Source organism: Erpetoichthys calabaricus, chromosome 10, assembly GCF_900747795.2.
Source record: "Erpetoichthys calabaricus chromosome 10, fErpCal1.3, whole genome shotgun sequence".
Lineage (NCBI taxonomy): Eukaryota > Metazoa > Chordata > Cladistia > Polypteriformes > Polypteridae > Erpetoichthys > Erpetoichthys calabaricus.
The window spans coordinates 53,863,475-53,881,874 of NC_041403.2; the positions used below are offsets into that span (position 1 = coordinate 53,863,475).

General features: G+C 39.9%; 1 protein-coding gene across 2 annotated transcripts in view; it reads left to right on the forward strand.

Moving 5' to 3' along the window:
* The window catches only part of LOC114658379 (zinc finger protein GLIS1), a 399,488-nt gene that overhangs the window by 338,399 nt on the left and 42,689 nt on the right, over positions 1-18,400 (forward strand). For both annotated transcript variants that reach the window (XM_051932942.1, XM_051932943.1), the window contains exon 7: positions 3,642-3,801. In XM_051932942.1, the coding sequence (XP_051788902.1) occupies positions 3,642-3,801 (160 nt within the window). The remainder of the gene's footprint in view (positions 1-3,641; positions 3,802-18,400) is intronic.

Below are 18,400 nucleotides of genomic sequence, written 5' to 3' on the forward strand. Positions count from 1 at the left end.
TCAAATGTGGCACTTGGTGCCATGGCCCACCTGCTAAGTTGTTTTGCCTGCCTAAGGTAAAGTCATCCCTGATGGAGGATCACAGGAATCATGGAGTAGAGGGGTCCTTTAATCAGATTGGGTGCCCTAGCGCTGTTTCAGCTGTGGAATGGCCAAATGGGGTAGGCAGCTTGATGGCTGAGGTCACCAGGACTCTAAACAAATCCAAATCATATTACGTGATATCATCTACTGTTAAATTGTGGTCCATACTTGTAAAACTTTTATTTTTATACTGTATTGAGGATGGGCGGCATGGTGGCATAGTGGTAGTGCTGCTGCCTCGCAGTTAGGTGACCCGGGTTTACTTTGCGGGTCCTCCCTGCATGGAGTTTGTATGTTCTCCCCATGTCTGCGTGGGTTTCCTCCGGGTGCTCCAGTTTCCTCCCACAGTCCAAAGACATGCAGGTTAGGTGGATGTGTGTGTGTGTGTGTGTGTGTGTGTGTGTGTGCCCTGGGGTGGGCTGGCACCCTGCCTGGGGTTTGTTTCCTGCCTTGCTCACTGTGTTGACTGGGATTGGCTCCAGCAGACCCCGTGACCCTGTAGTTAGGATATAGTGGGTTGGATGATGGATGGATGGATGGATGTATTGAGGATTTGTTCTGTGTATTGTATTGTATTGACCCCCTTCTTTTTGACACCCACTGCACGCCCAACCTACCTGGAAAGGGGGTCTCTTTTTGAACTGCCTTTCCCAAAGTTTCTTCCATTTTCCCTACAAGGGTTTTTTTGGGAGTTTTAACTTGTTTTCTTAGAGAGTCAAGGCTGGGGGGCTGTCAAGAGGCAGGGCCTGTTAAAGCCCATTGCGGCACTTCTTCTGTGATTTTGGGCTATACAAAAATAAATTGTATTGTATTGTAATTGTACTAATAAGTACAAACAGTTCTACAAGGAGCACTTGATGGACTGATTGAGTGCGTTTATAGTTCTTGAGACAAAACTGTTTCTGAACCGCGAGGTCCGTACAGGAAAGGCTCTGAAGCGTTTGCCATATGAGAGCAGTTCAATAGACAGCGTGTGCTTGATGCTGTATACCGATAATTCTCTTTCCAATCAGCTACTGTAGAGCTGTGATTCCCCACTCAGATACTGTAATATAAATACTCCGAGTGGTGCAGTGAGAGTAATATGGAAAAAGATGATACGCTGTGGCAACCCCTAAAGGGAGCAGCTGAAAGAAGAAGAAAAAGGTGCAGTGAAAGGAACTACGCTAAAGCAGCTATGGTATTTGGAATAGTTTGGCTATTCCGTGGACCATTATATTGTTACAGGTTAATTACAATCAGATGCCTTAAACTAATAATCAATATGTGGCTGATTTCAGTGTATATAATAAAGCCGTGTCAGGGATGTGGATCTAAAAAACCACACTGGAACAAAAGCACTGCTTTAACGCTGGGTGCCGCCAGTTTGTAAAACCAAGTGGAGAACTTGCATACGCCAAGCATTTAGCTAGTGTGAAAATGTGCATGGCTTTATGCCAAGGTTAGGTTTTATACATCGCGATTTGAGCGTGGAAACGGGCTTACGCAACATTTTTGTGCGTACGCACCGTTTATACATGAGGCCCCAGGTCTTAGTCATCATTAAGCACACATGGACGGGCTTATCTGCATCTTTGACTCCATAAACACATTTACATGACACTGTACAGCACTAGAATCACGGAATTTCTTGTTTTAATCATCACTGATCCATCAGTGCAGCTTATTATCAGATATACAATATTGATGTCTGTCTCACTTATACTTTCAACCTTTGAAAGAAACATTACTAAACCAACTCCTGGCTAATGGTATTGTCAGGGGAGACCCTGATCACAACTGTAACAATGGCCAGTGTTTTCAGTGGCACACTGCTTCATGATGACATGTCCCCAGCCTGGAAGTACCATTCCTTACTATATGGCCACAGACAGGTGCCACTAGGGAACAGTACACCAATATGTGTAACTAAGGCCTGAAAAATGACAGCACAGTCAGACTGACATTTTTAAATGAGGCAGTCAAAGTACCCAAGGAAACCTGAACCTAGAAGTGGCCTATTCTGGTAGTTTAAATGGCTACTCTCTACTAATAATTGGTGAAATTTTCAGCTGAAGAAATAAGTTTAATTTTGGAGAAGGAGGGCCTTGGTGAGAAAAAGAAAAGTGAATGAGAGAGAGAGAAAGATGTCAGAAGGAGAAGCCCATGGGTAAGGGGCAGCTGGCCATCTGTCGCCACTGCTCTTTAGTAACCATGGCAGACAAAAGAATATTGTATCTTGTCATTTCTCACTGTGTTTACCCGTCCTGGCAAGAATCATATAAACTTTTTAGTATGTCTGCTGTGGTCTGGCACCACTTTATTTTGGGTCTTGAGTAGCACAACAGAGTGGTGGTTCTGCTTGCACAGTATTTTACACCACAAAGTCAATCTGCTTGTTTACTTTGCCACATAACAGTGATAACAATTCAGGCTCACCTTAGTATGGGGATCCCCAGCACTTTCCCATAAGCCCAGCTTATTCTTAATGCCATAAAAGTAACCGTTAAAGACATACTCTGAAGATAGCTCTCCATGTACTGCTCCACAGAATAGACTGTATATGTTGTATTCCTCTGAAGCACCACGCAGCTAATAAGACTCTCCATAAATAATTTGTTTCCAGTGAGAATTCTGTGTGTTTGCAGCCTGGCCATGTGGATAAAGGGGTACGCCAGTAATCACTTGGCTGCAAGGTTTTGTACCTTCATTGGCAGGTTACTTAACTAGCCTGTGCTCAGATTGCATACATTTTGTATTTCTGTGAAATTTTCCACTACTCTACATCTAAAGTGCTTTGTGATGATGTACACTGTAATGGTTGAAATGTTGACAAATTGGCAGTATATGATTCTGAGTTTGTTAATAATTAAATTTTCCCTAAGCCCCTAAGAGTAAGCATGGCTTAGATTTGCTAGAGTACTGGAGAGACTCACCAGACTTAACATATGAGAAGCTTTCATGGAAACTTGTTCCCCCCTGAGGTAAGTCCTCAAGGGCACAAGAAGACTTTTGAATGTTGGCCAGGAAACCTGGAAGGGTTCTTGAAAGGCTGCCTCAAGTTGTTTGTGGCCCTGGGCTTAAAAGCCCCTTCCTACCAGTATATCAGCTTGAAGTTGGGTGGTAGCTGATGACGATGGCTCAATAGGCAGAGGAAAGGAAAGAGGCCAGAGGTTTGGAGTGAGAAGGATGAATCTGTGTGGAGCAGCCACACCATGGGGCAGTCAGACATTCTGTGTTTGCTCAAGGAGGCCAGAAGGCTTATTTTGTATTATTTTTACCCCTTTGTGTATTCTTTCTTTCCCTGCTCCTATTCTGCACTTTAATTTTGTTAAAAATACCTTTCTTTTGTTACTTTTTTCTTTCTGTTAATCATTTGTTTGCCAGGATAGGTCATATGTAAGTACCCCTAAAGTCTACAACATCATCAAAGGCACTGCTGTGTATCCTGATTGTTTTATACTGGTACATTTAAACAATACTTAAAACTGAGCCACCTATCCTACATGTGTCACATAGAAATGATTACCAAGTATCCAAAATGTACTTGATGTGCATTATTTTGCTTTTTTTTACAGGTTTATACCCAGCTTCCAGTGCATCCCATAATGGATCTGTGTCTAGCCTTCTCCCATCTCCTCATGATCTGCCATCCAGACATCAACCTCTGGAAGGAGACATCAATAACTCACACAGTCATCTGTCTCCACTGTCAGCCGTCGAAAACACAAGAGAGGGGTAAGAGTAGATAAGAGCACTTTGTTGGATGCATAGGTGTTATCATGTGAGGGTCCCTGTTTAGCGACAAGCATGAACTATTTGTAAAATAATTTACTGAAGTAGATTGCCACTTGCTTTGTGACATAAACAAGTACTGCTTTGGAGCTTTTATAAATTAATAAAAATATGTACAAAGATAAGGCAACATCCTTTTCACAGATTCCTTAAGCCTCAATCTGAAAAAATATGCATACTTACATGGGAATCTTAAAGCTGAGGAGCTATTAAACATTAATGATGACATTTCACTGCATTCAGGTGTTGTTCAGGTAAGAACTTAATCAAAAGAGTCACTTGTCTACCAACATATCACCCAAGATTAATTGCTTTCTCAAATCATGCATAAAGACTTTTGTTGTACCACAGCTTTTAATACAGGATAGTAAATCCATTCCAATTTAGTCTAATTACATTTGATTATTTTTAAATATATTAAATTAAGATGAGTGAGAGAAAAAGTGTATCAGACACATTTTGTGGATTCTTCTTTAGAAACATCATGTACGAGAAAAAGAGAAGAGGCAGACTAGTGTTGATCGGTGAAATTTGCCAAAGCATTTTTTGTTGTGTTAAATATTTTCCTGAAAATACACTGTGCGGCCAGCCTAGACAGACTTTTTCCTAGGTCCCCATTATCCTTAGCAAAGCCTGCATAACATCATAGAGCTGTAACAGCAAATGTTGGATGGGACAGTCTGCCGAGTAGCAGAAAACTTGTGAAGACATCTATATTACTAAATGAAGGTTGTATATATGCATGGATGCCAGACGCACCGAAGCGCACGCGCACTGGGACTCAGCACCCCAGAGTCAAACCCAGCGGCTTCCCAAACTCAGTAGGTAGCGCCCAAACAACACAAGGCTTAACCACTGTGCCATTGTGCTGCCTGTTATTCAAATACCTCTTTCAAAATACCATCAAGTTGATATTTGACATATATTACACAGTCAGGACTCTTGACCAATGAATGAGGGGAGAGGTGGGTCTTCTATTTAAAAGAGTGCCCCCATGTGAAGGGGCTTCCTGTTTGTACAGTAATGTCATTTTCTGGAGTTAATATTTTCTCAAAAAATGCATGTGTTTTGCCCACTGTGATCATATGACTGGATGACTTTATGAGTAACATGAGATTTTTTTAATGAACATTTTTATATTGATATATTTGATATTGTTTGCTGTTGTCCAGCTCTGTTATTATTGGGTCAAAATTTTTCTTAAGTCCTTTTCTATCAAAAACATGAGATTAAAAAGTTTTCTCTATCACCACTACAAACTAAATGAGGTGAGTAACATGCAAAAAATTATCATTCTTGAGTGGAGTACTCCTTTAACCACCTTCATCTGAATCCTTGTGCTTTAGATGAAGAACTCATTTTCAAGTTATCATTCGTTGTGCTTATTCCCTTTAGAATTTTGAACACTTCTATCATGTCAACACGTAATCTCTGTTTGCTTAAACTTCAAACATACAGCTCCTACAGTTTCTCCTCATAGCTCCAGTTTCACAGTCTAGAAATAACTTGTTCCGCTCTGGAATTTTCAAACTGAATCCAGTATGCCATACCATCTAAGAAGAAACTCTCTTGATTTATATGTCACACGGCATTCTTTGTAACCTTTCTAATCACTTCTATACACCATCTAGTTTTGGATTGTGAAGACTCCTATGTGCTCCTCATTAGTAGCAATTATTAAATTGTGCCACACATTTTATATACAGATATTATAGTGCGTAGTCAACATGGATCTAGATGTTGGAGATCCTATTACTTTAATAAGTCAGAATTTCTTTAGGAAGAAAGAATGCTTTATCCTGATTTTCTAAAAGCTTTTGATGAGGTATGTCACAAGAGGCTAGTGATCAAACTAAAGAAATGGAAGTTTAAGCTGCATTGTGTAGATCAGTGAAACATTGTCTTAAGCACTGGTTTATGGTTCAAGGTATACATGTAATGTTTTCCTTATTAGATTATGTTAAAGTGTAGTCCTTTGGGGATTGGAGCTGTGGTCTCTACACCTTTTAATTTAAATAAATGTCTAGATAAAGTAAAATTAAGAAGCTGGTAAAACGGTCATACTTGCAGACGTCACACAACTAAATGGAATGACAGATATCTTTGTAGCTGAACGTTGACAGAATTCAGACTTAGCAGGTATGAGGCATTTGGATTCATTTACTCGCTTACAATGTGTGTTACGCTAACTGGCCTATAGTTAGTAAGTTTTCCTGAATCAACTTTTTATATAATGGGGCAATGTTTGCTAGTTTTAACTTTTTAAGATTTTTTCCAGTGTGCAAAGATTTCTAAGGCATATATATACATTCAGTATTTAATCATTAACTTGATTATGTAGTCTTAGGTAAAACTGCAACTCACAAAAAAGAGCAACTTGCTTCAAAATACAGTATGTGTGATTTGCATTGGGTTCATGGCTGCACTTTTCAGCTCATTTTTGCTTTTATTCAAATGCATTTAACTCAGGGAACTACAGTGTGACTCACTCCTCATGTTCAGTCATTTCCCTGCTTTCCACAGAGAGTTAAATGACGACTGCATACCCATCGCCCTGAATAAACAGCAACTGATTATAAATAGGACAGCAATGGCTGTGGCGTCATTTAAATGCTCCGAAACCACCACTTTCAAACTGCAAAATGACAAAGGGTGCTTTTTTCAGTAAGTGCAGCAGCTGAACCAAATGTCGTCAAGAAAAATTAACTTGTTGCTTTTATGGTCACCAAAAAATGTCCGTTAAAAAGGCTTTAAACAGTGCAGGGCTGAGAATGACCACAGCAATGCATGGATTATGCATTTTGAATAATAGATGTTGCCATGCAACTAGTTATTTTTCCTGTTTAAATCAAATTGTTTACATGTATGTTAAAACATTAAAGATGATTATAAAGAGAACAGCAATGGTTCCATGCAGGAAAAAAGCCAAAGATCATAGAGCGTCTTCTCTCTAGATTAAGGAAACAACAGAATTGATTCTTACCGCAGTCCGTGTTTATAGATGAAAGAAAAGTAATCAGACTGGGCTTCAGTACTGAACTGCTGAAACTGCTATAAGCGGCATGTTATATTTTGTTCAGTTTTAGTTATTTTAAAATGTTCTTCTACAGTAACAGCAGGTATTCTACTTCTTTTTAATGTGATATTTTCATAGAGCTGGTGGTCTTTTAGCTTTGCTACATTTCTCTAAATGAAACAAAAGGCACATCTCAAGAGTACTGAGCAGGGTCCACAATAGTGCCATGCTTGCAGAGTCCATCTACTACTGCAGAAATAACTCAAAAAGTTTTTTGCATTAATTTGCAAAAGTATTGCATTATTTCACAATGATTATCGAATTATTTTGTGAAAAGTATGGCATTTTTACTTAATTATTTCACAAAGCTATTTCCTGTGGCTGCCTGTAACATCTTATACACGTGTGATCTGGTTGTCTCATGACAGCTATTAATGGGAAAGGTTAAGCATGTGCATTGCTTGCAATAAAATGACGAGAACTGAACAAAAATTCTAAGTTTACATTTAGTTTTAATCAGGTTAATGTTAGTAAGTTCAGTACAGAAAGTTTAGCGCTGGCTGAGTGGCCATTCCTGCCTCACAGCCGTAGGCTCTACGTGAGTTTTGCATGGGCTCCCTGTGTAATTGTGAGTTGATTGGTATCAGTGAATGTGCTGAACTACAGACAATTGCTTGTTTTAACATAAGATACTGGAAATGTGTCAATAATACTTCTCAATTAACAAAATATGTTTAGGCTTTAATGTGCTATTAAATGAATAATGTCCTTTTTCCATCTCTGACCTGAGCTCCGAAGATTCAAAGTAGGAACACTGAACACACAAGATCACACTGTTTCAGAATATCTATTTTCAAATTACTTGATTGAAACTAAACAGATACTTTAATTATAGGTTTATGTTACTGTATTGCATACAGTAGACTCTTTTCTGATTGGTTGAGCAGTTGTATCCTGCAAAAAATAAGCATACAGTCCACTATGGCTGCTTCCTGCCTTGCTCCCAGTGCTGCTGGGATAACCACTGGCTGTGTGTTATCCTGAACTAGGCAGGATAAATGTGCCACTCGACAACCATTCATCTATCCATCCATTATCCAACCCGCCATATCCTAACTACAGGGTCACAGGGGTCTGCTGGAGCCAATCCCAGCCAGCACAGGATGCTAGGCAGGAAACAAACCCCAGGTAGGGCACCAGCCCACCGCAGGGCACACACACCACACACTAGGGACAATTTAGAATTGCCAATGCACCTAACCTGTATGTCTTTGGACTGTGGGAGGAAACCGGAGCACTTGGAAGAAACCCACGCAGACACAGGGAGAACATGCAAACTCCATGCAAGGAGGATCCAGGACGCGAACCCGGGTCTCCTAACTGCAAGGCAGCAGTGCTACCACTGTGCCACCGTGCCGTCCCACTTGGCAACATACAGGGTTTAATTTACCTTTATAACATCTTTTAATTTGAGTCATTCAATTGCTCACCACACATGTGGTTAATTTCTCCTTCACTAGACAACCGAATCACTTGATTGCAGGATGTTACCAGCCATAGCAAGTAATATAACAATAACTGTTTCAAAATAATGAAGTTCTTTTGCAATAGTTTTTGAGGAGGTGCAATAAGCTTCAGTAATGCTGGACCTTATTACAAAGGAGATTCTATGTTTACAAACCAGCTTATATTGCGCTTTTCCCAGTTTACTCAGTGCCAATAATAGGATACAGAAAATAGCAATTTTTGGGAAGTTTCCAGTAGATTCAGAGAATGTTTTATTTTCCTTCTTTTGTAACTCTAATAGGTTTTAAATCAAATAAAGTGCTGTAGAGACAAGTCCTCAGCACCTAAAGAAGGCAGGTTTGTATTTGTTTTCCACTGTGCCTATGTACACCATTTGTATTTATGAACATATTCTTTGCCTTCTGGTCACTTTTTACGGCAGAGATACCAAATACTGTTGCTTGAGGCAGACAGTAAACTGTCTTCATTTTTTTTCTGTCCCTAGCTGCCTGTTTATTCAGTAGGGAATGTGGCCACTCATCATAAAAATGGTGAGCGCCTTTTCTTCTGCAGCAATATCCAAAACAGGATTTTAAAAAATAAAGAAATAACCAATGGGATTACCACAGTAACACCACAGTTTTTGCTGGTGCCTCACAGCTCACAGTCCAGAGTTCAAATCTCACAACTCTGTGAAATTTCCACACTCTCCTGGTGTCTGTATGGATTTTTTCCACCTTCATCCCAAATTTGCTTTCATGTTAGATTATTTAGCACCTTAAAACTGGCTTTGTTAGGTAGAATACTGTGCACTGGAGTGACATCCTGTCCACTGGGTGGACTCGCGGGTAACGCTTTAGTTACTGAAAAAAATACATCTATTATTTACTGTATAAAATGCATTGCACAAACCAGTGTGTTACTTTGTGCCAGTCCCAAACACAGATAAATGGGGAGGGTTACGTCAGGAAGGGCATCCGGTGCAAAATTTTGCCAAATCAATATGCGGACAACAATTTTGGACGATCTGCTGTGGCAAACCCTAACGGGAGCAGCCAAAAGAAGACGAAGAAGAATGCATTGCAACAGAACTTAATAGCACACACAGGTCAGGCAGCCATTCAAGCACAAGTAACATGATCATTCCTCTCTGTGTCGTGTGCCACATTAGGAGCCTTTGATAAAATGACCTGTGAATATGAAAGAATCAATGATCTCATACTGATGTATGCGATATTAAGAGTCTCACTAAGCCACATCTGACCATTCCAAAGTGAAGTTATTTTAGTAGACCACATTGCAGAGATGAATAGCCACTTTACTAATAATTTCTAAATATTATTAAGATCAAAAGAAGCCTTTGTGAAGGTCTTGTTACACAGCAGTAACTGACTGACAGGTGCTTTCTGCAGTATCTAAACTAAAACGTTACTCTCATTTATTTGGAAAGTGGAATTGAATGAATTAATAAAACAGGACACACAGGTCAGGCAGCCATTCGCCTGTAAGGAAAACAGGCCAAGCTGTCAACAAAATGGAATGAATTTTCTCTTTTATTTTTTTGAAAAAGTAAACATCAAAAAAAGAATGTTTATTTTTTTCACTTGGCAGTATAAAAAATGAGAAAAGGAAATTGAGGAAAGGACAAGTAAAATAAAAAATAATTTTAAAGGTGAAAAAAAAAACATGACAGCTATTTTAATTTGTAAGCTTTTAGTGGATTTGCTACAACAGTGTTAGTGCTCAATTGATGTTTCCTGAGAAATAACGTCTAAGTCTTGTGGTACCCGGATGGGGGTGGTACCCAGCCGGGACGCCCGAGAAGATCGGAGGAGGGCTTGTGCCTCGAGGGGGCGACCACCCTGGGGGCCGCGGGTACAGAGCTGGGAAGTTCGACCCTGTAGGGGCCCGTGGTCACCGCCAGGGGGGACCCCAATACCTGGAGGACCCTGGACCGCAGCACTTCCGCCACACCAGGAAGTGCTGGGGGGAAGAGGAACAGGGACACCCGGAGTGCTTCCGGCGAGACAGCTGGCACTTCCGCCACACTGGGTAGTGTCGGTGGGAGATTGCCGGGAACACACCTGGAGCACATCCGGGTGCTTATTTAAAGGGGCCGCCTCCCTTCAGAGATGGACTTGAGTCGGGTGGAAGAGTGGACAAGGTTTCTGAAGGAGAGAAGGAGGCGGTCTGGAAGAAAAGAGAAAGAAGGCATTGTGTTGGCCTGGACTAAGGGGTATTGGGGTTGTGAGTAGTGATGGATTGTATTATGGAGCACCAAAATAAATGTGTGTGGGGTGATTTAAACGTGTCTGCCTGTCTGTGTCTGGGTCATATTCAATGTTCCCTCTAAGGAGTAGCATATAGTGAGCAAAAAACATTGTTTATCAGCGACATTTTGTGTAAGCCAAAAATTTATGAGCGCCAACTCCGACAATCGGAGTGAGCGATCGTGCGATAAGTACGAGCGACGCCGTCGGAATGAGCGATCGTGCGGGAAGTATGAGCGACGCTCTGAATTTGTGTGACCGCTCGCTCACGCGCTTAGCTTAGAGGGAACATTGGTCATATTCCACAGTCTGTATAGAAGCTGGTTTTGTTTTTCTGTACGTCTAAGCACCAGAATATATGTTTTGAGGTAGACACTCTTCCAGTGTTGCTTGAGGGTCAGTTGGGTTAATGTACAACCAAAAATTGCAGGAGACAGAAAACTACAAAACCATAATATTAACATATTAATTATTAATTAATCAATATTAATGTATTAATCAAAATATGTTAATAAATATAGACAATAAAGTCAGAAATCTAGTTTCTATATTTGTTTTAGTTATAAAATCGCGGAAAGATAAAAACCTTGCATGTTTCACTCATTCATTCACAAATTAATTCAAATCAAATTTTATTTGTCAATTACACACACAGTACAATATGTAGTGAAATTCTTAGTTGCTAAACTCAGAGACTTTGTTTAACTGTAACACATGACTTTATAACTATCAATCAAAATTGTTATATTAAATGTCAGCAATAGTATACATTATATTCAAATTATAAAAAGTATAAATAAATAACTTAGTAATTTAAATAATTGAATACAATCGAATTAATAATAGGACATCATGTAGCTCTACACACTGTCCTCATTAAGGATTTGGATGGACTGTGGGGAGAAAAAGCTTCTCCCGAGTCTCTCAGAAGTGGTGCAACTCTGCACTGATGGCACCGCCTACCTGAAGATGCTGTAGGTGGGATGGCTGGCATCTCTGATAATTTTCTTTGTCCTCATCCGACATCACTTGGTGTAGATGTCCCGGAAGTTAGGTATGCACACCAAGTGATGCGCTTAAACCGCACCACTCAATGCAGAACCATACGGTTCTGTTGCATGCTGTAGTAATACTTCCTGTCAGGATACGTTTGTAGATGTTCTTTAGTAGTTGTGAGGGCATCCTGAAATCCTCAAGGTGTCTGAGATGGTAAAGATCTTAGGCACTTTGTCGTGCCTTCTTCACCAAGGTGTTGATGTGCTGGGACCAGTGGATACCGACACATATGAAATTGTTCACCCTCTCCACCTGAGTGCTGTTAATTCTGATGGGGTGGTAGCACCGCTGCTGTTCTCTCCCAAAGTCCATAATCAACTCCTTGATGACATTTAGGAGAAGATTGTTCTGCTGAAGAAACTCAAAATCAAAGTGATTGGTGTCTGTTTTTGTACTCATAGTCTATGCATGAACATACATTTCTGTCCTCTCCTTTTAATTCTTTGTCATCTAATGTAATGTTTAAAAATGCTTTCATTTCAGTGTCCTTTTCTCAAGGTGATTTCATGTCAGCGATTTCCCCGGCCCTTGATGCAGGGTCAAAAAAAACCCCCACCAAATTTAATTTTGCCCACTGAGCATTCTATGGGTGCCTTGGGCCCAGTCTAATCATAAATGTGAACTTTTGCCATATACACTTTAGGTTTGCCACGCTAACAGCACAGATGCTACAATTACAATCCAAACATGGGCCTCCATGCAGTTTAAGAGTGGTGTGCACCAAGACTCCCTTTTTATTGCGTGTATCTAAATGGATATAAGTAAAATCCTACAAAGTCAATTAGAAAAGGGAAGGTTGAAATTTGCATGTTCTGCCTTGGTAGAGACCAGAGAGCGCTGCTGCTCAATGTCAGTAATAAGTGAATAAAGTAGTTGCTGCAACACTTCTAGCGGAGGGAAGCATCATTACACTACTCTTAAGTGATAAATCCTATTTCCTATTTCTGTGCTGCACGCATGTAAAACTTGATCGGTCACAAAGCTTTCTTCTCTAAGTAAGCTAATCTATCTGCATTCACTAAATCAGTTTGTTATCATTTAAAACGAGTTTTCTGTAACTGTTGTATTCATTTGTGCTCTGATTTCTTGTAAATGTAGTGAGTAATTGATAGCAGATGAAACTGGACTAATGACGAGGTGAATTCAGAATTCACGTCCCTGATGTGTGTCTCATCCACTACACACAGTAGCTTGGCAGTGCTTTCTGTACATTCCTTATGAATATTATCATTTTCCAGTGTCTGTGTAAGACTTCAGCCTTAAACTGATCAACTTCAGAAATTTATTTTGAGTTAAAAACAGTAGCCTTATTATCTATTCCTTTTATGTTTTTGAAAACTTTGATCAAGTCTCATGTTAGTCTCCGTGTGCTCAGACGGAAAAGATTACACTCCACATCTCATGAGGCCCCTAAACTCAGGAATGACTCTGCTTGCTCCTCATGCTCAAAAGTGAATCTACTGTGTATTTTGCTACAACAGAGGCCAAAACAGAGTATTTTGCATTGTGATCCTCACCACATAGTCTGTGTGTGTCAGTTTTGGGTCCATAAAAAATGGATTAAACCAGTAAACTCTGCAAACGTGGTTTTGTGTGTTCACAGTAATAAATGAGAAATGTGGAGGAAGTGGTAAACCTTAGGGTATGTCCTTTGTATTATGCTTGCTATTGTAAGGAATTACCCAGGTAGCTAGAGGTTACCAGGGTATCTGCACTGCCAAGGAGGCACAGGGGAGGCAAACATCCAGAAGAGGGAGAAATACACACTAGAAGAGGGAGAGAAACTCGGCACACCAGTGCAGACGACAGGATTAGAGTTACGAAAGCAAACACTCGGGACAGCAGTGCAGGAAGAGATGGTACACAGCTGATAGGTAGTTTAAAGTGACACATCCAATAAATGAGAAATGAGAAAGGAAAGGGCCATGGATGATTAGCAGGATGGCTCAAGACTTCCTAGCCAAAGGGTGGCAGCACAGATGTGTCCCGGGGGTGCCTGACCACCTCTCAGAAGACGGATAGAGAGAAATGACTTGGAAGGAAATATGGCTTCCTGGAAATGAAGTTAAAATATTGTAGATTAAATTTGGTAGTCTGCATTAGGATTGGTGATGTTGGTGAGATGTATAAAGTAAAGTAAGCCAATGGTTAGGTGTATGGTGACGAAGGAAGCTGACTATGGAAGGAAAAGCAAAATTATTTAAAACAGTAATTCTGCCGAAAATATTGTATATTGTTACATGGCTCTACCAACCCAGTACAGTGAGAAAACAAATAACAAGGAGGTGTTTTATTTTTTTGGAGCTTGGAAGAGATTTAGTAAAAAAAAAAGAACTAGATAGATAGATAGATAGATAGATAGATAGATAGATAGATAGATAGATAGATAGATAGATAGATAGATAGATAGATAGATAGATAGATAGATAGATAGATAGATAGATAGATAGATAGATAGATAGATAGATAGATAGATACTTTATTAATCCCAAGGGGAAATTCACATACTCCAGCAGCAGCATACTGATACAAAAAACAATATTAAATTAAAGAGTAATAACAATGTAATTAAAAACAGACAATAACTTTGAATAATGTTAATGTTCCCCCGGGTGGAATTGAAGAGTTGTATAGTGTGGGGGAGGAGCGATCTCCTCAGTCTGTCAGTGGAGCAGGACAGTGACAGCAGTCTGTCGCTGAAGCTGCTCTTCTGTCTGGAGATGACACTGTTTAGTGGATGCAGTGGATTCTCCATGATTGATAGGAGCCTACTGAGTGCCCGTCGCTCCGCCAAAGATGTCAAATTGTCCAGCTCCATGCCTACAATAGAGTCTGTTTTCCTCACCAGTTTGTCCAGGCATGAGGCGTCCTTCTTCTTAATGCTGCCTCCCCAGCACACCACTGCGTAGAAGAGGGCACTCGCCACAACCGTCTGATAGAACATCTGCAGCATCTTATTGCAGATGTTGTAGGACGCCAGCCTTCTAAGGAAGTATAAATAAATACTTAAAAATAAATAGACTTATTTTAAAAATAAATAAGTAAATAAAGCCAATAAAAGCACCCCAAATGTGAAATACATGGCAACAGCAGTCAATATTGTGCTAAATCAATCAAAGAACTCAAAGCAGCTGAAATGATGAAATATCAAATAGGAAGTGAACTGAGGAGGGTAAAGTTAAACAATTTACCTAACTGAGTAAATTTCAATGAGATATATGAAATATCAGATATTGGAAATCTGGGAGTAATAAATTCAATTTACAGCCAAGACAACGAAGTGTGGATTATTTATCAGTAGGAAAGTTTGAGATAATCTGGGGACAAATATCCAATAAAGAAATATGAAATAAAAAAGCAGTAAAGACTTACAGTAAAATTCCTAGAATAATTTCTCATGAAAGAGAATCAGTAACTTATGCTTCATGGGACTGAATGGATATCCAACATGTGTTGAGTAAAGTAAAAGAATATGACCACATTATAACACAAATAATTGGACTAAAAGGATGAAAGGAAAAAGAGACAATGAAAAGGATGCTGTTTGGTGGTCAAGAGGTCATCTACTGTACCATGCAAAAAAATATATTTGTAAGTGGAATAATACAAAGAGCAGAAGCAGAAGTAAGATCTTTGTAATTAAGGAGAGAAGAAAAAGGGACTGAATGAAAATAGGAGACAGCAAACAATGGAAGAATGGAGTAATCAAAATTAACTACAGAAAACTGTAGATTAATATATGGCATAAAGGAATATAAGAAAAGACTCCATTTCTCCTGACAAATCACACTGAGTTGTCTACAGTTAGGTAGAACTGAAAACAGCAACATAAAAGTAAAGGAAAAGAGACCAGATGAATAGTCTCTAATCTTCAGTAGTGGAGTTTAGACAAGGAGAGAAAACAAAAACTGTCATGTTCTGTGTTGCATTATGGCTGTAAAAATCATAATTAGGCATATAAATACTCTAGATGGCTCCACTTATTATTAGAATTAGCAATGCATTAGTTTCTATGGGCTGCTATAGTTTCATTTGTTTCTTCACATGTATTTTCCTCTTTAGAATGTTAAATGTTAACAGTATGTAATGTCTGAAGAAATCATAAATAACATTCTCCAGAGTCACAAGAGGATGGAGTCTTGCCTCTGGCAAAACCGGCTACACAGCACAAACCAGCCCTGGACAGGTCACCACTCCATCTAGTTATGTGCACTTGCACCCATTTGTCCAGACACACACACACATAGGGGCAATTAAGCTAGGAGGAACCTATGGGGGGAATGGGAGGAAAGCTGGAGTACCTGAAGGAACAGAGGGGGCAGAATATGCAAACTCCACACAGACAACGACCAGATAGACACCCTCTATAATATCATCACTACTGAGGTTAGTTTATTTTCTTTAATTGGACTTTCCTATTGTCTCTAACATATAACTGCTAATAGTGGTTAACACTGCACCTCTCAGCTCCAACTGAAATCCTGCCCCAGTCACCGTCTGTGTGGACTTTGCCCATTCACCCCAAGCCTTTATGGGTTTTCTCTAGCCAAGCTTGACTTTCCTTCCACATCCTCTTGACATATAAATTAGGTTATTACTGACACAATGTGAGGGTGAGGTGGATGTCCTGCCGATCCAGGGTTGATTCCTGCCTTTCAGCAGTGCTGCTTAGATAGGTTCTGGGCCCCCCACAACCTTGAATTAATTTAAGTCAGTTTATAAATGGATATATTTTCTCTTATCCTGTTATTTTGCAATGGTGCTGCATAGTCTCTCTCTTACTTCTACAGATTTGATTTGTGCAAAGAGACATTTAGGCTCCACGTCTAATCAGTCACATCCACTGTAAGTCTACCATAACTCATTGTCCTGCTAGCATGTACTCTGTATAATACGAATGGAAAGGGGCCTTTTATTTTGAGTATGGGCTGCAAGCATGTAGCTATTCTGAACAGAAAAATGCGACACAGAGGAACATAGCATCAAAGTAGCTGGCTTACTCTTGCTCAGTGAATTTTAACAGCCTTGGAAGTGAGTCCCTTGATGTGGTCTCTCTGATATCCAATGCGAATAGTACTTGCCTATTTTTGTTACCATTATATATAACGTCTATGAAACATAAAATGTGACTGCTCTGTGGTGCTTTCCCTTTGACACTTCCAGCTGACTATGCTTGCTATTCAGATTGGAATTTTACAGCTTGCCGTTACACAAAGATATTAGTCAGAAGTGTTCAATCGAAAGTGAACAAGCCAATTTCATTTAATGAATGTAGTAAAAACACTACTGAAATGAGAGCTTTACAAGTCTGACTCACTCTTCCAACAACTGAACAACCCTAACCCTAACCCTAACATTTGATTGTGTGCTTTATGTAAGCTGTAGAGCAATAGCCTGAACCACTGGAGAGCTATAAGAAGTGAATACACAGTAGTAAATGAAATAAAGTAGACTTGACAATCAAAGAACAAGGCGCTACCATGAAAAGTTCAAGAGAGGACTCCTTCACTCACCCTGGTACTTACATTAATGTGTGGATGTTGAGAATGCAGCCAAGGAGAGACCCAATTAAAGGGTTAGACGTTTGTTTAATATAGCACCTTTCATAGTGAGCTATGAATCTCAAGCGTAAAGCAGCATGGCTGAAATAAAGAGACACAAAATTATAGTGAAAGCACTGCTGCCTGGTGCAAGGAGAGATAGCAAATCTAAGAGAATACAGTGCACTGTGGTGGAACACATCAGCTAGTTTGAGCAATGGTGAGTGGACAGAAAAAGATGCACCAATAATAAGAAAACCCAGGTGGACAGATGGCAACAATATGCAGACATTCTGGGATACGAGTCCTATAGCAACAATAGTTTGAAAATGATAACACATGACCCCCAGGGGGTGTTGCAGCACCCCATACCTCAGACGTAACCTCACAGATACAAGTCCTGGCCTAATAAAAAGTTTAATAATACAAATAACTTGTACAAAAGTTACCAAAGGGTGACATAAGCCAAATATACATTTCTTTCTTTATCCTTCCTTCCATTCCTGCAGGCAGGTTTCGTCCTCTCCCACCCTACTCTGGATGAGGTCAAGCAGCTCATTTTATCTTAGATCCGGGAATGCTTCCAGTGCCAGGGCATAGCCTGTTAGACGTATACATGCAGCACCCCCAGTTGCCCCCATGGAACCCGACAAGGCTGCCCTATCAGAGTCCAGTTCCCAGCATGCCATAGAGGTAGCGTTCTTTCAACATACTGGCCTCCTGGCCGAGTATTGTTCCTTGCCCTATTTCAGCCGGGACGCCTGCCCATGTGCGCTGTCCATCACATTTACACCTTGAATATGATAAAGCAATACTGCTTTTTGGCTTTTATACCAATGCAGAGGTATAATTCTAAACAATTTTTAATAAACTTGAATGATTTTTAATTATCTTCATAATGTTGCTGAATACCTCTTCTGGTGCTGTCATTCTGTGTATCATTCTCCTCTGCTTCCCACCTCAGGTGTCATGTCGTACTTCCTGCTGCAGATCTTTTCTGCAGTCCATGCAGTACAGGACACAGAACTATCTATCTATCTATCTATCTATCTATCTATCTATCTATCTATCTATCTATCTATCTATCTATCTATCTATCTATCTATCTATCTATCTATCTATCTATCTATCTATCTATCTATCTATCTATCTAT